This window comes from Nicotiana sylvestris, chromosome 3, assembly GCF_000393655.2.
Source record: "Nicotiana sylvestris chromosome 3, ASM39365v2, whole genome shotgun sequence".
Lineage (NCBI taxonomy): Eukaryota > Viridiplantae > Streptophyta > Magnoliopsida > Solanales > Solanaceae > Nicotiana > Nicotiana sylvestris.
The window spans coordinates 168,036,786-168,059,544 of record NC_091059.1 but is presented as its reverse complement, the minus strand read 5'-3'; the positions used below and the strand labels follow the sequence as shown (position 1 = coordinate 168,059,544).

Below are 22,759 nucleotides of genomic sequence, written 5' to 3'. Positions count from 1 at the left end.
TGCGAACGCAGCAATAGGTTACCGTGAGTCTCCACCGCGATGACCCGCACAGCTACTATCGATCAATACCTGGATCTATACACAAAAATGTACAGAAGTGTAGTATGAGCATACCACGGCGGTGCCTAGTAAGTATCAAGACTAACCTCGGTGGAATAGTAACGAGGAACAGTCAAGACACCTACTGGTCAGATGAAATGAAAAGAATATGATAATAAACTATCGAGATAAGGATAACGAGGTAATACCAACAGCGGAGAGAAATCAAAATACAAACAATAGGAACAATCAAGGGAGATCACAGGTAGTAACGAACGATAACCAAGTAAAGCAGATAACCAAGTAAATCAGATAACCAAGAAAATCAACACTGACATAACAGGAACAGAGACAAGTAAGAATGTATCCAAATAATGAAGGAAATGTCAACTCAATCAATCACATCATGTCTAGTACATAATCCCGACCATCTTAGCCCTCGATTTCTCATATCATAATCTCAACTTCCGAACCTTCAACACACATGGCACCTTGTGCCCCCATATTTTTCCATTTCACTTTAAACAACAAAATCCACATGCTATATAATACATAATGTCCGTACAATGCACTCAATATGTCCTAGAAGTCCCATTTAACTAATATAAGTAAAAATTACAATTTCTAAGCTAATTAGAAAAGCCAGCGAGGAAAGATGAAGTTGTTTCCTTTGAAATCCTTTGAGTAAAGAAAATACCCCCTTTTAATTTAAAATACAACATCGAATGAATTATTACCTTTAACAGGAGAGTTAATAGCTTAAAACTTAATAGAAATTCCTTTTTAAGAAAAATACAACCTCAGACGGTTTAAGGGGATATAATTGAGAAACTAATTGAATTAAGGATGTAACAATTATTGAAGTTTGAAGTATTGGGACGTATAAATAAATATATATAAATACGATGAGGTATTTATATATATATATGGTGAGGTATTGAAAACACTGTGGGTTCTAACACAAAGGATCACATCAATAAATGACTTTAAACAGTTTAAACATTTGAATTGATAACAACAAATAAACACAGCAGCAAAACGTGCATGGCATCACCTTTCGTGCTTTTACTCTCGTTCTTACCATAAGAATCAATATTCACTTTTATTCTTTCTTGTTGCGGCATGCAACTCGATTCCAATCATATAGTACTGTTGCAGCGTGCAACCCGATCCAAACTATATAGTGATGTTGTGGCGTGCAACCCGATCTTATATAATATTGCGGCGTGCAACCCGATCTCATATAATATTGTTGCGGCGTGCAGCCCGATCTCATATAATATTGTTGGGGCATGCAACCCGATCCCATATAATATTGTTGCGGCGTGCAACCCGATCCCATATAATATTGTTGTGGCGTGCAACCCGATCCCATATAATATTGTTGCGGCGTGCAGCCCGATCCCAATATACAAATCAACACCAATCACAAAAGAATACCGACAAGGGAACAATAACATAACAACAATATCTCGGAAAGGGAAACAATATCATAAGCAATAACATCCCGGCAAGGGAAACAACATGTACATAATAAGGGTCACGGAAAAACCAAGAAGCACGATAACCTCAACAAAACAACAAGACGTAATAAGCACATGATAACTACACCGGTAACCCCAACAATTAGATATGTAACCCATTTGCACGAAGTCGTAGAGGAACTCACAATCAAGGAGTATCAAAACAATAAGGAAGGCAATCACTTCAATTAAGGCAATTAAGGGTCAATGTAACATGTAAGGATTAGAGGAAAGCTAACAACATCATATGGAGCATATAGAGACAATTTAAGCAATTATTAAACTCAATCATAACAGGATACTTTCCACATAGTGAACATAAGGACCTAAAAATCCTAGAGAAAATTTCCTACAAATAAGTTCGAGCACACACTCGTCACCTCGCATGCACAACCTACAATTAGCATATAAAACTCAAATCCTAAGGGGGAGTCCCCACACAAGGTTAGGCAAAATACTTACCTCAAAGACGACAAACCGATACTCTAAAATGCGCTTCTCGGGTGAAAAGACCTTCGGACGGCTCAAATCTAACCAAATTAACTTCAAAGCATAAATAAAACGCATAAGAAACTATTTCGGATCATAAAGTCTCAATCTTTGACAAAAATCGGTCCAAAAGTCGACCCCCCGGACCCGCACCTCGGAACCCGACAAATTTTACAAAATCCAAATACACATTCCAATGAGTTCAACCATACAAAATTTATTAAATTCTGATACCATTTGGCCCTGATTTTTTATTTTAGGAATTTTCTTCAAAAACCAACATTTTCCTCAACCCAAATCACAAATTAAATGATAAAAATGAATACCAATTCATGGAATATAATCAATTCTAGGTGAAGAACACTTACTCAATCATTTTGCTTGACAAACCACAGGGAATCGCCCAAAACCGAGCTCTAAAACTCCAAAAATGGTGAAAATGGCAAACCCTCGGAATAGAGTACTATTTATTCTGCCCAGGTCTTAAAGCATCGCGAACGCGGAGGAAGTATCGCGTTCGCGAAGAAGAAAAAGGAATGCTTCCCAGTTGTGCTTTGCGAACGAGACAGCATGCACGCGAATGCGAAGAAGGAAAATATTATGGCCCAGAGATTGCTCTTCGCGAACACGTGAACTAGTGCGCGAACGCGTGAGGGGGACACGAAAGCAATGAAGGATAAGGCAGAGCTTCGCGAATGCGAGGTGTGTCACGCGAACGTGAAGAAGGAAAATGAGGCGACCAGCAACAACACATCGCGAACGCAAAAGGCTATTCGCGATCGCGGAGAAGGAATACCAGAAGCAGAATACAGCAGTCCAAACAATGGGAAAATGACCCGAGGCCCCCGGGACCCCGTCCAAACACACAAACAAGTCATATAACCTAACACGGACTCGCTCGAGGTCACAAATCATATCAAACAACACGGAAACGATGAATCACACCAAAAATCGAACTTAGGAACTTTCAAACCTTCCAACTTCCAAAACTCGTGCCGAAACCTATCAAATCAACCCGGAATGACGCCAAATTTTGTAGACAAGTCCAAAATGATATAACGGAGTTGTTCCAACTCTTGAAATCGCATTCCGACCCCGATATCACAAAAGTCAACTATGGGTCAAACTTCTCCATTTTTCAAACTTCAACTTTTCCAACTTTCGCCGAAACGCCTCAAATTATCCTACGGACCTCCAAATCCGTACGCGCGCCTAAGTCCAAAATCACCATACGAAGCTGTTGGGATCACCCACGAGCCATTCCGGGGCCGTTTACTCAAAAGTCCAATTCTGGTCAAATTCTCACAGTTTAAACTTACAAAACTAGTTTCCTTCTTCCAATTCGACTCCGATGCATCTGGAAACAGAATCCAACTATGCGCTCAAGTCGATACATATAATAGGAAGCTGCTCGTGACCTCAAACTGTCGAACCGGACGCAATTGCTCCAAACGATCAATCGGGTCGTTACAAATTAAGCCTGCCCGTTATGTACAATTGTCCTTACCATCCACGTGTCTGACATAAGACTCCCCCAATATAGAAATATCTCCGCTACTTTCCTAACTCATTCAACCTAAGACGTTACAGTGAACTTTTGCAAATTGTTGGTCACAGTAAAACAAAACAAATATGCTATGACTCTACGATTGATGACCACTAACAGTGGATTAACACTATTAAACATCAAACTTTAATTCGTAGTGTGATAATGTGAACATACATTTATATTGCATCATGTTAAGATTTTCAAACCGAATTCAGTACCTATGAAATACTTGGGAATATTGAAACCCATTAACTCACATAATAGTTTCAGCATCTCAAGGTTGTTTCTCTTTCATTTAATTTGTACTGTACTGCTACTAGTACAAATCGAATACAGTAGTTACATTACCATCCAGTTAAACTTGCCAATATGGCTTAGATTTGAATTTCTATCCTTCTTTCTTTCTTATCTCTTTTGTATTTACAATTTGCTATTGGCCAAAACATTGACAACCCTCTAAATTAGGCACTATTTCCATTTAAACACTTTCAAATCAATCTATTGAGCGTCTTACGTAGCCGAAAATGTGGCCGTCAAACACAATCAGTTGAAAAACCAAAATGCAATTGACCTGGCAATGAAACAAATGAAATTCGCTTTCCACTGTGTCCACCCAAATATAAAACGAATGTCGGATTCTTATTAAGCTATTATAACTGTATAGTTGTCTTTCTAGGCTCTTGCCATAGTTTCATGATGTTAAAAGTACAAAAAATAAACTTATAATATTATTAAAAAAAAAATAGGATAAGAGGTAAAACTATTATATAAAAAGGTAGGATAAAGGATAAGATAAAATTATTTAACAATGAGGAAGGGCAAGATGAGAGAAAAAAATTAAGATAATGATGCGACCATACCCAATCGGTCGTTTCATAAAGTGGCACTTTTCGTCGTTGCATAACGACGGAGTTAACAATACAATATAGTACAATACAATACAATACAATATAATTTAAGTAACAATCAAAACTACATTGTATTTAATGTAACAATACAATACAACAGAAAACAACCATCCAAACAAGTTGTAAAGCAAACAAAGCAATTAATGAATAGTATGTGAAGAAAAGCCAAAATTTGCCCTTTGGGCAAATTTTTGACATTGAAGCAGGAGAAAAATATATGAAGTTATATATGAAATAAAAATCATCCCTAGTTGACTTGGGGCTGCTGACGAATTCTCCCAGTTTATGACTAGTTGCATCATTGAAACAGTTCGTCACAAAGTTTTGACAAAAATAAGAAATTGATCCATATGGAACTTTTTTTTTTTGGGGGGGGGGGGGGAGGGGGCGCGCGCTGTGCAGCCTTTCCTCGGGTTCATAGAGTCGGATTTCCCGTTTACCCACAACGGAGGAGCCACCCCCACCAGGCAGGCGGCCACCCACGGGTCATAACGCACTCTTCGCACAACAAATCCACTTTGAAGTTTACTTATTTGCTGGACCAATCATCGGGTTTTGGGGGGGGGGGGGGGAATTTGTCCATCATACTATAGTGATCAGAAAAATGAACAGGGAAGGATACACTTCCCGAATTGCAAGGAAAATTAACATAGGATGCTCGCGGTGGGCGTGTATGAACTACTTTGTAGTGTATTCCAACTTCCAAGAATGACATGTAAGTTTTTGGTACTCCAGCAACATAAAGTAACTAGAGAAAATGACCACAAAGTAAAAGACCACCTGAACTAATTCTATTTCGTTCTCTGTACCTTGCAAACAATAGCTCTTCACTTCGTTGAAGTCTGTTATATTCAGCCATATCAAATCCTGAACTTTGGCAACTTTCAAGTTCTCCGGATACGTCTCCACCATCTTCAACTGTATAGATTGTTCTATTCTTCGGTTGACTATGCACAGTTGCTGGGCTCCAACTCCCATGGCTGCTGACGGAATAACTACTATCATTCTGAGGGAAGGTGACGTCCTACAAGAAGGTAATTTGGAGCCAAGTTACAATAGATGTCATAAGGGAAGATAATGGCATTTACTACTTCTATATATGTATAAACTATATGGCTACCACGCTCCTAAACTGAATCCGTAAACTTAAATGGCACGGCAGCAAAAGTAACTTCCAGCAATTTGTGTTAAACAAAGGAATTTGTTTATTGTCTAGCATTTTTGGATGGAAAGGCTTCCAGGTCTTCTCTATGAAGAAGTATTAGCAAGATAAATCTCCAAATAGGCAAAATGATGATACTTCCTCACCGGACCAGAGTGAGTCAACATCCTCCTAGTTTGACCACTTAAAGCCAACCAAAGAAACTAATTCCAAAAAGATATCCAATCATCTGGCAAATATAGCTAAAGGCAGCACCTAATTTCTTGCTAGTATGTCATACCAAAGGCAGCACCTAATTTCTTGCTAGTACGTCATACCAAAGGAAGCACCTTTTTTTCTTCGTTTTGATGAAGTAAGACAATTGCATTAAAGGCATCAAGAAGATGCAAGGAGCACAAAAGAGAGAGAAACATAAAGGCATAGTCAGCTCTACAGCCAAAAACTAGGCTAAAGCTAAGGAGCTGACGAAGTCCAATAAATTAATAGGGCAATTAACAGGAGCTAAGTTCTGCCAACTATATTACTATAAAAGACATCTATCCTTACGTGCGCATGTAGGAGCTGATATCCCATCACAACACAAGCAAACCAGATCAAAACAAAGTATCAGTTTACCTGTCTTGCATCACATATTGACGTTTTCCTACTAACAGGAGTTTGCTCTTCGTCCTTGGGAGTGAAAGAACTATCATTGCTTGTCTCCCACTGCAACCAAGGCAAGATAACCCCATCAGTTCCAACAGGATAACAATTAGCTCCTGCAGGACTTTGGTTAACTGCTTCCCCATAAGTAAAACTGTCCCTTGGCTTAGCTATTCCTCCTAATGTTGAACTTGCATCACTTCTTTCTCCATCAAAAGAAGAAAAATCTGTATCTTCTATATTTGCAATGAAATCCTCAAAAAACTTCTCTGCTTCCTCATTCAATTGTTTTGATGTCCTGTTTCTATCGTTGCTTCTCTGGAAAATTGTAAAAAGCTTGTAATAAAGGATCTACTATAGAGGTAACTAACAGCTAATCAAGAAAGTTGGAAATTGCCGTTCAACTAAAAAAAAAAGGAGAGACCTTCCTACGTGGTTGTTTCTGCCCAACAGCAGAACTTTTTGTATCAGGAAGTTCTTTGACAATCTGCTGATCCCTACCTCTGTGGTCTTCCTGCAAAATTTCATCGAGCAGATCTTGATTACACTTCTACGACTTTAATATTAAAGAAAGTTGAGGCATTAAATTTCCGAAGATTAAATCGCATAACGTAGTGAGTGCCAAAGAAGAATTAGAAACAGTGTGCAAAAGGAGGCAGAATATTAAACTAGAAGAAAGACCTCATAACATAGTGACCCGTGTGCGAAGGGAAAATGTAAGCATGGAGAAAACTTACTTGCTCCAATTTTGTTGCATGATTCTTTCTGGCCACATGACCTGACTTGGCGCTACTAGTTTTCTTCCCCATGGTCTGCATGAGTAAACATCAAATAGTTAGCAAGCTCATTAATTATGCGGAAGTAAATTTTTCTTATTTCATGGAACAATTAAATCACACACCTGTTCAAGTTCAGTTTTGATTTCTTCAACAGCATGCCTGAGTTCTTTTCTCATTGCTTCGTACAGTTCACCATTCACAACATCCCCATTTGGATGCTCACCCTGAAAAACAATAACATTTTTTTTAAAAACAACCGATAAGGCACACAAAAAAAAAGTCAGTGTGTGCTACTTCGACAGATAAACAAAATAAACCTTTTTCTGTGCATAAACTGCTCGAATGGTTTTCTCGATGCCATTTTTACAGGTAAGAGCATCCTTTGTGTCATCGTCAGTCAAGGCAGAAGAGTGACTCTAATATGAATGAAGTACATAATTAGTAACATTGCCAAAAGGCATGTAGTGACACACAAAAATCAAAACATTATTGGAGCAAAGGGCAACAACAACTGAGAAATGATACATTAAGCTAATAAGCTCCCTACTATTCAAAGATAAGCAAATATAAATTGTTGCGGCTTACAGAGTAGCCATCATGCAATTGCGACATGTCTTTTTGGCTAAAAGACCTCCTTAATTGTGTATTATTTACAGCTGTTGGTTTCAGTAATGAAGGGAAGTCATTGAGCCTGATGCTCTGATTCTTCTTGATGTCAATTTGGCTGCTGGAATTTCGAAAATGATCTGCATCACTCTGTCATACAAAAAAGAAAATTGTTGATCAAAAAGTGTCTCCACTGCAAATTTTATTTGCTGATACCTTTAGTTTTCTCTTATTTCTTCTTTTTAAACAGTGATACTCAAAGATAATACTTAAACAACCCAAAGCTTTCTGGACGTACACCAATAGAAAATGTAGATGTGCCAGAAGTTGCATGTTGCACTAGTCTGTTTTCAATCAGTACTAAAATTACCATAACCTATTGTGGTAGGTCCAACCACTGTTTGGAGATAAAGACCTTTAATAAAGAAAGAACTAGGACATTTAACTTTGAGGTGAGCTTTGTCACAGAATTAATTGTGTCACAGTCAGCTTGTCCTCAAAATTAAGCAAAGCTTGCATTGTAAGAACTAAAACTATTAAAGATGGAGGACATCATCAAATAGTACAAAACTTGAAGTCTAAGAGAATTTGTTACAAGTCCGCAGTATAAGAACACATAATAGTCCCCTTTATTCTCTTGCAATCCAATGCAAGAATAATACCACTCTCAGTAATCATGTATATAATAGCAATCCAATTTCAACACTTAAAACCACTGAAAATCCCCCTTATTCTTTTGGATAATAAAACTGATCCTAACACTAAGTCACTGATAATACCGAACAGCACTTACATCAGAAGAAACAGCACTATAATAGGGTAAGTAGGGAAAACATTTTTTTATGACGGTGATAGCCAGGCCAGCTTGCGCACATGTCTGACTAATCCGCCGGCTACCTCCCACCGGCACTTGTACGGGGTAACACAGTCCATCAAGACATAACAGATTAAAAGTAATCTCTTAAATTTTTTGTCTCTATTGGAAACTCAGTTAACAGGAAAAACACTTTTAGTACAGAATGTAACAGAACACCATTCGATAGATGCACCACAAAGGTAATGTGTTGCTAGAAACAAACATTTATTATTTTGTTTTCAGCTATTTCTACCTTCTAAAGCACTTGGGATTCAAACTTCTTAACTGATGTTATCACGAGTTCGAAGTTTCCAGAAGAAAACATTACCCTTACAAATTATCAGACATTCTAAGTTACATACACATGCTGAGATTTAGGATAACACTAATAAAGAAGTTAAAGGGGGTAACCGTACCTTTGAAGAAATCTCTGCATAAAATAGGCTACTAGCATAGAAATATAGACATAGTAAATGAAGGCACGCCTCCTCAATTTAATTTTTCTTTATTTTTTACGCACACTAAAAACATTTCATTTGATAGTTTCTTGTTATAGGATTTCATGCACGGTTTCTCTTTGATGATACAGGGAAGTTATACATTTAAGGAATTCATATTTTGATAAAGACAAGGCTACTTTATCATTAGATGAACAACAACAACAACAACAACAACAACAGTTTTGGTGAAAAAGGACTCTTCCTGCTTGGAAATTAATAACCAAAAAAGATATCTACTATCCGATGCCATGACCAATTAGGTTTCAGTGTACTTGTGTGTTTATAACTTTGTATATTACATTTTCTTTATTCTGATAATCTAATCAGTAAAAGATGATTTGTATATTACTTAGTCCGTTTGAGTTAAATTCAATGTCATCCCTCCCTCCCCCTTCCCCGCCACACAAACTAAAAAGGGGGAAGAGAAGTGAAAGACTTCCATCTAAATAGCTTTTACGAGTTTTTCAAGTTACCACTCACAAAACATCAATTCCTGTCCAATACAACTTCAACTTCCAATTACCCTTTTTCAACATCAAATACTACTTTTATCAAATCTCAACCAAATCATGTCCAAATGCCTAGGGAGTGCTCCTAGTTTAGCATTCTCTTTGGTGAAATTGCTTGAACAACTCCAACAGTTGTAGAGGTATGTTCCAGTGCTACTCCCTAATCAAAGTTCTGGAATAGACAACAAGCAAAGGACAGGGCAGAAAAATTTCACCTCAGAGTCGCTAATCTGATAACGAACAGCAGAAACCGATCTCCTCCTCCTCGAACTGGCATCTGAAGTAGCTATGTTACTCCGGGAACGATCAGCAGCAACGCTTTTCCGATCAGCAGCAGAGGTCTTCGAACCCTGCCTCGACACTGACCGACCACGCCTCCTCGACGATGCCGTTTCGCTCGCCCAATGCCCAATCTCCGACGCACGCCTTCCTGACCGGCCCCGGTGGCGGTCACTATTTTCTCTCTCCTCCTCCTGAGAGAAGAATTCTATAGCCAAATCATCAAGGCTAATTTCAGGAACTCCCGATCCTCTAGTCGTATTAACGAATTTCCCGCGCGGAGCAGCATTGTAGCCTAAGTCAGCCTGCGCAGGCTCTTCATAGCGTCGAGGCCCATGGGAGAATCGGCTCAGACTCCTAGAACGGCGATGAGCTTTGTTACTAGAGGAGCCGGAGGAGTCGGCGGCTCCAGCGGGACTTCCACCTACGGTGGTTCTCCGAGTAGTGGATTTGAACGCCGATGACGCCATCAGTGAAGAACCATTCAAAAACGATTATGATTGAAAATAATCAAATTATCAATTGTTTATAGTGGAGCGTGTTACCCGTGTACCTAATTAAATGTATTTAATGAGAGAGAAAAGGGTGAAGCTAGGGTTTGAACTTGAGGAGTGAGGTGTAGAGGGTTTTCTGAGAATGGACTTAAATGGAGTTTTGATGAAACAGCTGAGAGAGAGAGAGAGAGTATATGATGGGGAAGAATGAAGAAGAAGATTTGGCGGAGGTATCGAAATTGGAGAAAATTTGAAATGATACAGTTGAATGACTTATTAGTCCACACTAAAATATTCATAAAATTTATGTCATAATTAATTTATTAATTCACAATAATGCGGCAATAATTAACAATATTTAATAAACGGAAAACACGAAAATGAGAAATTATATGAGAATCTCGCAATTAATGGAATTGCAATAATAAAATATTATCCCAAGCCTTTACACCTTCAATTGTAATCTCAGATATTAATGTGACATTTGACCAACTAATGTAGAGCTATGACCAAGAAGTATTCCTTGATTATATAGTTGAATTAACTCATTAGTCTTTTGGTATTGAACAAATGCTACTTTAAACCAGATTTTGGGGGTGAGGGAAGGAGAGGGAAATCTCAAACTGACTGTAAACAACATTTCTGGTCCAACAGAGGAAAATCATTTATTCTCCATTTTCAAATTTGAAATTGACATGAACCATTCAATTTATTTTGTTTTTCAACTGTTCTTGTCCAGTAGAAGTATCGTCGTACTCTCCATTTTGAAATTCGAAATTGAAGTGGATCATGCTTTCTCAAATTATTTGGAGAATTTTTTCAACAATTACTAAACGTTAGCTAAAGTGGAGGACAATTGGTAATTTGGAAGCTTAAGAGGAAGAGGAAGAGGAATGCTAAAAATGAACCATCAAATAAGCTATTTCTTGCAGTAATGTTTCCCAAGCTTTCCAGATGAACCCCGACTACCATATCTTCAAAACGTAAATTCTGTTTTTCACCCACCACAACTGCTCTGTTACTATTAGGGTCGTTTGCTTTGAATACGACTTATGCCGGGATAAATTACGCTGCAATTAAGTATACTAAAATTAGTTATCCTGATATTATTTTGTTATATTAAAAATAACAATTGCATAAATTCTAAGAAGAAGGTATAAATTATCCCGGCACTAATTACCCTACCCCTACAAGATATAAGTTATCCCGGGATAACTTATACCAGATTTACTAACCAAACAAAGTATTAAGGTGGTATTAAATTTTCATATCAGCACTATATTTACTTATAGCTCATACCAAACGACCCATAGTTGTTAAAGCACCTAAGTTCTCAACCAAAAGTCATCATACCAAACGACCCATAGTTGTTAAAGCACCTAAGTTCTCAACCAAAAGTCATCAAACGTATTGGCATTCTCGTGATCACAATGGACAGCCAAAAGAAATTCACAGGACAATCTTCAGTCCTGCCTACTCGCCTTCACTACGATCATCCCTTCATTTCTTTAACAAAAGAAACAGAAAACACAACATGAAAGACCCCATGATACTGCTGGAAGAAAGGAACACCGAATGGATTGAGAACGGGGTGGGGAACACATTTCAAAAGAACAGAAAATACCCGCAGAGGAAGAATTCTACTATCAACCCCATAGCAGCAAACAGACAAATTAAAGCTTAAAAGAGAACAAGGCCACAGACATTTTCGTTACTTGAGCTTCTCCCCATTGGCTTTCCAGAGCTGCTAAGGAACCTGACGTGCATTTTATATACTTGGGACCTGTTGGCTAAGCACCAGATTCCTCTGCCAGAACGTCATAACTTGTAAGAGTAATTTTGTTTTCCTTATTTGTGAAAAAGGGAGACGAGAAAGAAAGAGCGCTAAACAAGGTCCAAACTTATTATACATTCATAACATAACAAAAACAAGAAACTATCCAGAGGCACAAATTGATTACAAACCATATCCAAGAGTGCACATATCCCTAACTCACATCAAAGAGTGGCTCACTTGTAGTCCAAGTGACTACTTTATTCTAAACTGCTTTATCTAGTAACACAAAACAGACTCCTCACCAGCAGCACCACTACACTTGGCCACCAATGAGTGAACTGCCGCTTTTACTGAACTGATGCCATGTGCTTAATCAAGTCCACCACTCGTGTGCTGCAATTCCATCAAGGAGTACTATTAGCAGGAAGCTACAAATCATAAAACTCGTATACAGTGCAGTCACGCGGAGCATATACTTAACAGAGTGATGATGAATAAATATACACAAAAAATCTGATGTTTTTACCTGTAACCCCATTCGTTGTCATACCACGAAACGAGCTTTACAAAGTTCTTGCTCAAAGCAATTCCAGCCTTGGCATCAAATATGCTTGATCTGCAAATTATTTCCATTCAGAAATACAGATCAGTCTGATTAGAAGAGCAAGATCAAAGTGGATCAGCACAGACAAGGTTCGTGCGAGAACTCTTCTGGAGCTCATGGAACATGACATGGAGAGAAATTAGTTCATAAAACACTTCAAAATCCCAAAACTCACCTGTTGTCTCCCACAAAGTCTGTGGATACCACATCATCTTCAGTGTAACCTAGAATTCCCTTCAATTTTCCTTCAGACTCCTCCCTTTAGAAGATATATACCAATGCAAAAGTTAGCAACTCAATACAATCTAGCAGCTCCAAAAGAATAATTCTGGACTAACAGAGATGTCATTACAAACTACTATTGATGCGATTACAGAATCCTTTAGGGGAAGGGGGAAATGACTTGCACATACTAGTGCCCTTGTGAAAATTAAGCATAGACAACAAGCTTACTTAATGGCAGCCTTGATTTCATCATAGGTAGCTTCTTTCTCCAGCCTTACTGTGAGGTCCACCACGGACACATCAACAGTTGGGACTCGGAAAGCCATTCCGGTTAACTTTCCATTCAATGCTGGTAGAACTTTCCCGACAGCCTTGGCAGCTCCAGTACTGCTGGGAATAATATTGAATGATGCAGCTCTTCCACCCCTCCAGTCCTTAGCTGATGGCCCATCAACAGTTTTCTGGGTGGCTGAAATATTATAAAATAGGTTGCAGAATTGAGGGAGCAAGCTACAAATGAAATGTACTTAAAAGTAAAAGCAAGAGTGACCCTTACCTGTGATGGAGTGGACTGTGGTCATGAGACCCTCAACAATTCCAAATCTGTCATTTATAACCTGCAGAGTGACATGAGAAACTATGATACATTGTTTCATACTCGCATCCATGTTATGCAATGACACAAAAAGCTAATTTGAAGAACCGGGTGGGTAGAACCTTGGCCAAGGGAGCAAGGCAATTTGTGGTACAGCTAGCATTTGAAACGATGTTGAGCTCGGACTTGTATTCTTTCTCATTGACACCGACAACAAACATCGGAGCATCCTTGCTAGGGGCAGAAATGATGACTTTCTTGGCACCACCCTGATGATTCACAAAAATTGAGCAGATATTAGCTCCCTTAAATAACTGATAAAAACTGAAGCTAACGCCGAAAGGAAAAATAATCAATTAACCCAACTATCACAGCATTAGCAGCAACTAGCAATTAGCATACAGAACCCGCGGTGGGTAGTAACTACTATACCACGTTAATTCAGAGTCTTTAATTTGACTCAACAATCAGATATGCTTTATTTTCTAAAGTTAAATTGCTTTAGTTGCACCAAGGCTTGAGATTAAATGTTCTGTAAAAGTTAATGTTCTTGCCAAGAAAATACTTATAATATCATTAAATTATAGGTGCTAGCGTGCTCACCAAAATGCAGGTATAGATCCTCCGATCATCACAATAAAAGATGTACATATCAAGCAACGATTAACATCACTAATACCAATTTTCTAATGGTGCTTTTAGTATTTCATCACAATAAGAGATGTACTCATCAAGCATCAATTAACATCATTAATACTACCAATTTTTTAATGCTGTCTTCAGTATATCATCACAACAAAAGATGTACTCATCAAGCATCAATAAACATCAGTAATACAGAGTGATTATGTTTAGCTTGGCGGTCATAGATAAACAGTACACAAAATTGTGGAACTTTTTTCTTATAATTTAAAGCAAGGAAGATCAGTTAAGAACAGAGACCAATTTTTTTATGATCGCAAACCTTCAAGTGAGCAGCAGCTTTGTCCTTGTCAGTGAAAACACCAGTCGACTCCACTATGTAATCTGCTCCAGTCTCGCCCCATGGAATCTCCTCTGGGTTCCTTCACATATACCAAGAAAGTTCAATCACGAAATCCGCTCGACCCAAGAAAGTTTTAAAGCAATTTCTATGGTAAACAGACAAATATTAGTACCTAAAGCCAAAAACAGTAACAGCCTTCTCACCAAAGAGAAGGGTCTTGTCATCCTTAACCTTGAGCTCATGGTGCTTCCACTGGCCGTGTACACTATCATACTTGAACATATATGTCTACAACACCGACATACATAACCCATCGACTAATTAAGCTTTTGCATGATTATTGATCAACTCATTGAAAATTGAAAATTGAAAATTTCGTTTCTGGTTTTTGGGGGAAGTACCATGTATTCAACAGAGATGAAGGGGTCGTTAACTGCGACAAGCTCAACATCATCTCTTTGGAGAGCAACCCGGGCCACTAATCGCCCAATTCTTCCAAATCCTAATTCATGCAAAACAATATCTCAAAACCGATCTTAGCAAAAAAAAACATGGAAATTACCTAACAAAGCTAGGTTATAATTTTATTCAGATTAAATTCACTTGACGAGAACAGACTCTTACCGTTAATTCCAATCTTAACCTTGGCTATGAGAGTAGAAACAAGGAAAAAGAGCAAACGGATTAATTAATCAGAGTCCATGATGCAAAAAGAAGAATTCAAGTCCAAAAATAGGAAAACAAAAAGGAAAAGCGAATCGAAATACCCATGATTTTTGAGAAATGAGAGGAGGAGCGAAGTCCGATCTGACTGAGTGATTGAAGGTTTTGTTGAACAGTGTAGTGGGGTGGAAGGGTTTAATATAACGGGGGCGGAGATTTATGAGAACAGTCTAGTGGTATTGCATGTTATGTAATTTTTTAATTTTTTTTAATTGTCATTTTAAATCATAAATTTCCTGTAAGCAACTCAGTAATTGTTTAAGATAAAACAATATGACCTTGTAGGTGTGTTTGGAGTACACAATTGACGTTATCGCAATATCCCTTAAAAATTTAAATTTTGTTGGAACATTGCATACATAGGTACATACAAGCTCTAGTTAATAAAAATTATATTCGACAAACATATAGTACTCTTTGTGATTGTGGTGAGCAATTCTATTACTATTTAAATTTGTTTTTGCAAGTATGCAAAATAATCAAGATTAAGATCGCTCTAATGAAGTTAAATTCTAAATAAATACTAGTACTAGTAATAAATATTTAGAGAAGATGTTGTTTGAGTAAAAAAGTGCTAGACCTTTTAGTTAAACTAATTAATGATGAATTAAAGGGGTGAGTTTTAGTTTAACTTAATAATTTCTAGACCAAATATAACAAGATACTCACGAGACGAACAACTCTCGAGAGCATTAAATAACGAATTTAATGATCAATGATTGACATTAAGTATGATAACATGAATATGTAATAAATGTAGATACCGGCAATAAGTGTAATAAGAAAGGATCTACCGCCTAACTATTGTATGATTGAGACGTTCCTTTCTTCTATTAACGACGTGGAAAAGTGAAAGGTGAAGATGAATATAGAATCTTTGGATCTTGTGAATAAAGATTGAACAATGTATGCTTCTAATAACATAATCAGTGAACAAGACAATCTTTGCATATTATCTTTTGTCCACCTTTACAATGTGCTCTTATATCCTCTTTTGTTCTATATCTCTTCCCATTTATAAGAGATATTTCTCAAAAACTCTAAAAAGTACAGCATAAAGAATATCTAATGAATACTCTTTATGTCTATCTCTGAACCTATGCTACCGTTATTTCTTCATCTCGGCTGCCCATTTTTAAAACCGGCCTTTTTAAGAGTAACTTTCAGTCGTTACACCATGGTCGACCCTGTCCTTTGTCTTATTATCGGTTACCGCCGAGTTGTCAAATTTAGACCTATATAAACGTGGTTTAGTACATATTCTATCAGAAACATTATACACAATGTAATTCAAATATTGTCTTAATTAATACTTTATATTTTATATTAAAGCTAATTATTATTTTACATAACAAATTAGACATTCTAATAATAATGTTTGTATGTGATATTTTAGAAATAAAGTATCCAAAATTAACGAAATTACAATAATACTAATGAAATTCGATATGATTGAAACAATTTTGAAAAATTTAATTTTAATTATACATAATAAAGCTATCGAAAAATCAATATGATCGATTTGGAAGAGATTAAAAAACATGAGGCTGGATTACAAATATTTGAGCGTTGAGATTAAACATAACTAGTAACTACTACATTCTACAATTTTGAAATTCACCTTCCATTCTTTAGGTCACCAGTCATGTCTACTACTTTGAGTTGAAACGGACACTCCACCTCTTGATTTGCGTGACTAGTAAGCGGATAAAACCGACCACGGATTACTTGGCAAAAGCGAAGCGCACAATCTTACACTTGTCACCTTTTTTAACACCTATCTTTGTGACAATCGAGGTAGTGTTCCCCTTTCTCAAATTGTATAGTCCGTACTTCACTTTTATATAAGAAGAATTTTTAATTATTTTATTTTTTTTATTTATTTAATACTTACTCATAATTAAAGTATTTGTAATCTTCGAGAACAATTAATATTAAGAGTAGAATAAAAAAAAAAAAAATTTAGTCTTGAACATCTAAAATGAAAAATAACTTGAGATGAGTATTTTTAAAAATTACGACATATAATTTGAGACAGAGGGAGTAATATAGTGTATGTCCCATATCTTCTATTTCAAGATTAGGAATTACACCCTCTGTTTCATATTATGAGTCGTGGTTATTGAAAATAGTTGTATCAAATTATTTGTCACTTTAGAAGTTCAAAACAAAATTGATTATCTTTTTCCTTTGTTACCTTTAGTAATAATTAACCTTGAAAATTACGAATACCTCAATTATGGATAACTTTGTTCAAACACCAATAAAGAAAGTTAAATATTAAAACATGAATAAGGGTAAAATTGCCAAAATTATATTCTAATTATTTTTTCCTTAAGAGACGTGTACAAGAGAATCATGACAGACAATATGAGACGGAGGGAGTGGAATCATATGTTATAAAAAGAAGCAAGAAGCTTTTAGGTTGGGATGCTCTTTTGTTATTAGAAGTATTGTTTTTCTTTTAGGTTGTTCAATGAATAATTTTTATATGCGGTGAAAATGGGGAAACTCCGATTTCGTTCTCTGATGGAAAAAATGATACCACGTCGGGAGACTGAGACGCCGAGCTTGGGGTTGAAGCTCCTTCCCAATGTCGAGGTCGAGATCGATATCATTTGCGAGATCGGAAGAAGGCATGCTTCGAGATAATACCGTTATGATTTAGTAACAGAAGGAACGAGCCCGCAACAGCCCGAAGATCGCGGCGCAAATTTCGGAATGGATTGATCCTTGGCGGTTAGACGACTGTCAAATACGATTTCCTATTGTAATAAGAAGTGTACCTTATTTGGGACTCCCCTATTATATAAAGGGAAGTCCAATCAATTGTAACCCACGGTTGAATGATAAGAAAATATACGTTCATCACTTTCTTGCTTATTGTTCATCAGAGTTTGCCTTACAATTTGTTGTTCTCACTATCCCACCTCGAGAATGTCCTAGGTCGAGGTCGAGATTTAACTCGATACTGGTTCGACTCGTTTCATTCTCTAATTTATCTATTTAATTTCTTATTTATCAATTGGTATTGAATTAAATCACATATCTTTAAAATTATACTAAATTTAATTGTTACTCGAATTTTAGGGTAAATAATTCTTTTTGTCCAAATTCCAAATCATGAATTTGTGCTCGAGCCAGACTATTCCTATGGTCCGAACTAGGATGTATGTTATCTCCAACTTCAATTTTAGCATTTAAATTATAACTTTATTTATTCATGTTATAAACAAATAAAAGAAAACAACCTAAAATTATTCTAAGCGGCGCTCCTAAAATCAACCAGCTTATGTGCATTTGCTAGCAATCCAGTTTTTGAAGTAACGAAGATACCGGTAGAAATGACACCAGGTAGCTAGCAGCTACTCTAAAAGGTTGTTATTTAGAAATTGAAATTATTCTAAATTTAAGATTTTTAATTCAAATTTCATGATAAAATAAATACTGACTAATATCTAAATAATATCTCTAAGAATGACGGTTTGTGCACCTACCGCAAGATACTGTGTGAAAAAAATGGAGATTGTAGTTTGAAAATGGGTTAAGATGTAAGAAAAATATTGGGTTCGTGTCAAATAGGTTACAAACTACTGGACTTAAGGACTCATAACTTCGGTTGAATTCCGTAAAAATTGCACGGGGCGCCTTATTTGGTCGCCCCCATTTAACTTATACCTATTTTTTAAAAACTTTTAACTTGTACCTATTTTTAAAATAATTTCAGCCCCCTTTCTCCTCTTCCTCCTCTTCCTCCTCCTCCTTCTTCTTCTTCTTCTTCTTCTTCTTCTTCTTCTTCTTCTTCTTCTTCGTGCGGCTATGGAACTTCAATTCATGGGATGATTGCCATAAATATGTTTATCAGATTATTTAAAAATAAATTATAAATAATTACAAATGAACTAAATAACTAGCTGTAACTATATTATATGAGTAGATTCTTGGTGTATATGTTTGTTTAGGATCTTGGTCATCTGTATTTTGACCCTTGTATTATCATTCCCCTTTTTCTTCTTTCAAAGCTATGTAATAGTAAATTTAGACTACGTTACTTGTTGATGTAACCAATTAGTTCAGAGGCACGTTAGTTTCAGTTGCAAGATTTTTGTTGAAATTGGTGACTTTACTGATCAGTGAATGATGATGAGTTATTAGATTTGTACATACTCTCGTTTTCTTTTCTTGTTGCATAATTACAAACAAAATACAGATGACCAAGATCCCAAACAAACATAAATAGTGCTGAAATTTTTACAAATGAACTAAATAACTTCATTTATAAAACAAAAGAGCTGAAGTTCGTCAGTTACAAAAACAAAAACTTCAGCTCTAGAGCTGAAATTCGCCAGTTACAAAAACAAAAACTTCAGCTCTAGAGCTAAAGTTCGCCAGTTACAAATAAAGTTCGCCAGTTACAAAAACAAAAACTTCAGCTGAAGTTCGTCAGTTACAAAACAAAAACTTCAGCACACTTGCTACTTCAGGCCCGTCTATTAGAATGCTGAAGTTTTGCGTGATTGCCTTTGCTACTTCAGCCTCGTATGCTAAAGTTATGCGAAAAAGCGGGTACGTTTGGAATTTTTTTATAAAGCAGGCACAAGTTAAAACGTGACACAAAAAGCGGGTATAGATCCAAATCTAACAATGGTCCGGATTCTCTCTGTACGGGGCCGAAAGAATTTGCACAGACAGCCTATTTGCGCAGTATCATTTGAGGCGCAGCCACCTTTCAATTTTTTTTGCATCTGTAGCCAATTAATTGTCAGAATTAATATTATCAATGTTACAAGCTTGAAGAAGTGAGTCTTGAATTTCAAATATGAATAGTAAGTATAAATAGGTGTTGTCGAAAACGCTTATTTTCTAGTTTAAATCAAGTAGGTATTGTCGAAAATGCTTATTTTCTTCTTCCAAAATCTCTTACATACAAGATTTCATGAAGTAAATTAAAACGTCATCTAAAAATCATCATTGATGCAAGCTTAAAGAAGTTGGTCTTAGATTTCAAACTATGAAATGTGAGTTCGTTGACAAATTAAGCTTGAAAATGTTGGAGGAGATGAAGATTTGCTATATAAACTACTCTTAATTTGGCATATTATCAAATGTCTTTGACATTTCGTACTAGAGAAAGAAGGATATCCGAAAAATATAAAATGTCTGAACTTTATATAAAAATGCATGAACTTTAGTTATCTATCCTTAGAACTTCAGGCAAAAATATTCTAAGTTTACTTGCTATTATCTAAAGTTAGGCTTTGCCAAGCTAATTTTCCGACACGTATGCCAAAATTTCAAATTTGCGTGCCTAACATTGCTTTAAACTTGTAAAAGTTAGAAACTTCGACTATGGCTTAAAAATGGGGTCAAGAAATCGGCTCTATGTGCACTTCGCCCTGGCCAAACTCAGGAAGCAACATTAGAATGTGCCAACGTTGTTCAGTGCCAACGTTTTCAGCACTCAACAAAATAAGAATGTGCCTAATAAACATAAAAATCTTATTAATTTAAGTAGGACCTTTTCAAAAAAAAATCTATGCAACTATTGTTAGTTCAATTTTAGGAATATATTCAAATTCGATATCAGAAGTCGCCATCAGAGTTGTAAGGGTGCGGAGACCAGAAAGAACAGTTGCTGCGAAAATGGGCAACAACCCATTTTCTTGACCCATGGCCCCTTCATGTTAAGAATAATGGGCTCATGCATTAAACCCCATTCCTTGTCCGTTTCATTGGCAACAAACATATGTGCTATCAATTTTGGTCCTTCATGTTTCATGCATTGAATTAATGCCCACTCGCCGCCTTAAACTTAAAATAACCAGTAGATGTATAATATTTGTATAATTCATATATAATATATATGTATAATTTGTACATACTGGCTAAAAAAATAAATAAGCAATCTGCTGGCTATTTGAGTAAAGATCCCTTTGTCTTTCCAATAATCACGAACCTAGTTTGTATATGTCTATCTCTTCTTCGTACTCCTTTTTTTTTCCTTTTACTATAGTTATAAGTGTTTCAAATCTCTTGTGAGATTTAAGCTTAATTCCTCAGTGTACTTTAACTTGTTGTAACAGTAACATAATTATTTTTGATTTATACATTAGTAGTCTCATGTGTTATGGACAATTAGCTGCATGTATTAAAAGTGACCTGAGAAATCTCGCCACTAAAGTTTACGTTCTGTAGTGACAATTAGAGTCGCCACAAAAAGTCTAGATTTTGTTGCAATAAATAAGTCGCCACAAAAAGTCTGATTTCTTCCTCTAATTAGAGTAATTTTTTTTACATAACATGTGTATAGAGGTGAAACTTCTGCTGTGCCATATGTAACTTCACTTAGTTATGTTCTATGCTAGTATCTTCTTTATCCGCAGCAGCATGAATTGAGAAACACGTTAATTGAAGTTCGTCCTCCGTACAGCCTCTGATAATTTCTTATAATTAATTCTGCTATGGGAGATAATTAATTTATCAAAAGATAGTACTGTACTTTGAATTGAGACATGATTTGGACAACGGCTAGCTATACTGTTATAAACAATGATGCTTCATAATATGGATGTTGAAAAAAAGGGGTAGATATGATAGTGACAAAAAAGGCAGTTCGGTGCACTAAACTCCCACTATGTACAGAATTCGGGTAAGGGCCGGACCACAAGAGTCTATTATACGCCGCCTTACCTTGCATTTTTGCAAGAGGCTGTTTCCCCGACTTGAACCCGTGCCTTCTGTTCACATGGCAATAACTTTACCAGTTACGCGAAGGCTCCCTTTGCGAGAGTGACAAAGCAAAAAAACAAAAGCCTAATTAAGCTAAGGAGAAGAGGTTGTGAGTTCGAGTCTCCCAAAGAGCAAGGTGGGAAATTTTTGGAGGGAAGGATGCCGGGGGTTTTATTTTGAAACAGCCTCTCTACCCATGGTAGGAGTAAGGTCTGCGTACACACTATTCTTTCCAGACCCCACTAAGTGAGATTATACTGAGTTGTTGTTGTTGTTGTTGAGAAGAGGAATTAATATATATTGGGACAAGGAAGATGGGTCAGTGGAACATGCTCACATGGCTTTGCACATGGGATTTCATGTCTTCAAACTTCAAGTACTTGTTGACCAAATATACAAAATCCAGAAAAATAATAATAATAAAAAAAAGTAACAAGTTGTTTTCTTCAATTACTAGAGTTCAGTTAGAGTCCAAAAATAATGTACATTATTCACAGCTATTTAGGAGTATGATGGCATAATAATGGGGGATCTAGCTGTGGTTTACTCATCTTTTGTTTTTCTGTATATGTTTTTCCATAATTACCCAATCATCCAACGATTAAGAATCTGCAGTATTGATTGTAATTTTGCTAATATATAAACTAAGATTAATTATAATCAAGTAAATCCATTATTATTAGTTGATTCTACCTATACTATATAGTATGAATCATACTGTATGATCGGACAGTGCAAGGAGAATCCAATGCTAAATATGACCAAAATAATCCAGATAAGTTTATT

At 36.4% G+C, this 22,759-nt stretch overlaps 2 protein-coding genes across 2 annotated transcripts; both read right to left on the bottom strand.

Annotated features, from left to right (window-relative positions):
• Positions 1-5,101: 5,101 nt before the first annotated feature.
• LOC104235486 (uncharacterized) lies at positions 5,102-10,590 on the bottom strand. Its single transcript, XM_009789273.2, has 8 exons — positions 9,778-10,590; positions 7,677-7,847; positions 7,409-7,507; positions 7,214-7,315; positions 7,050-7,124; positions 6,737-6,826; positions 6,286-6,630; positions 5,102-5,532 (listed from the first exon to the last, which is right to left on the bottom strand). Exons 1-8 carry the CDS (start codon positions 10,309-10,311, stop codon positions 5,257-5,259), a joined length of 1,692 nt encoding a protein of 563 aa, XP_009787575.1. The 5' UTR covers positions 10,312-10,590; the 3' UTR covers positions 5,102-5,256.
• A 1,630-nt stretch (positions 10,591-12,220) lies between these two features.
• Positions 12,221-15,433, bottom strand: LOC104235487 (glyceraldehyde-3-phosphate dehydrogenase, cytosolic). Its single transcript, XM_009789274.2, has 11 exons — positions 15,289-15,433; positions 15,146-15,169; positions 14,923-15,023; positions 14,694-14,809; positions 14,501-14,600; positions 13,659-13,805; positions 13,498-13,558; positions 13,170-13,410; positions 12,892-12,975; positions 12,639-12,728; positions 12,221-12,505 (listed from the first exon to the last, which is right to left on the bottom strand). Exons 1-11 carry the CDS (start codon positions 15,290-15,292, stop codon positions 12,460-12,462), a joined length of 1,014 nt encoding a protein of 337 aa, XP_009787576.1. The 5' UTR covers positions 15,293-15,433; the 3' UTR covers positions 12,221-12,459.
• Between the last annotated feature and the right edge of the window lie 7,326 nt (positions 15,434-22,759).

Bases quoted from the DNA above. Each gene is read 5' to 3' on its own strand.
- LOC104235487 (XM_009789274.2), bottom strand. The intron at 14,810-14,922 runs GTACTTCCCCCA...TCGGTGTTGTAG, and splicing joins TCATCTCTGTTGAATACATG to ACATATATGTTCAAGTATGA. The intron at 12,506-12,638 runs GTAAAAACATCA...ATGGAATTGCAG, and splicing joins GACAACGAATGGGGTTACAG to CACACGAGTGGTGGACTTGA.
- LOC104235486 (XM_009789273.2), bottom strand. From the start codon at position 10,311: ATGGCGTCATCGGCGTTCAAATCCACTACTCGGAGAACCACCGTAGGT. The intron at 7,316-7,408 runs GTTTATTTTGTT...ATTGTTTTTCAG, and splicing joins CAGTTTATGCACAGAAAAAG to GGTGAGCATCCAAATGGGGA. The intron at 6,631-6,736 runs GTCTCTCCTTTT...ACAATTTTCCAG, and splicing joins AGAAACAACCACGTAGGAAG to AGAAGCAACGATAGAAACAG.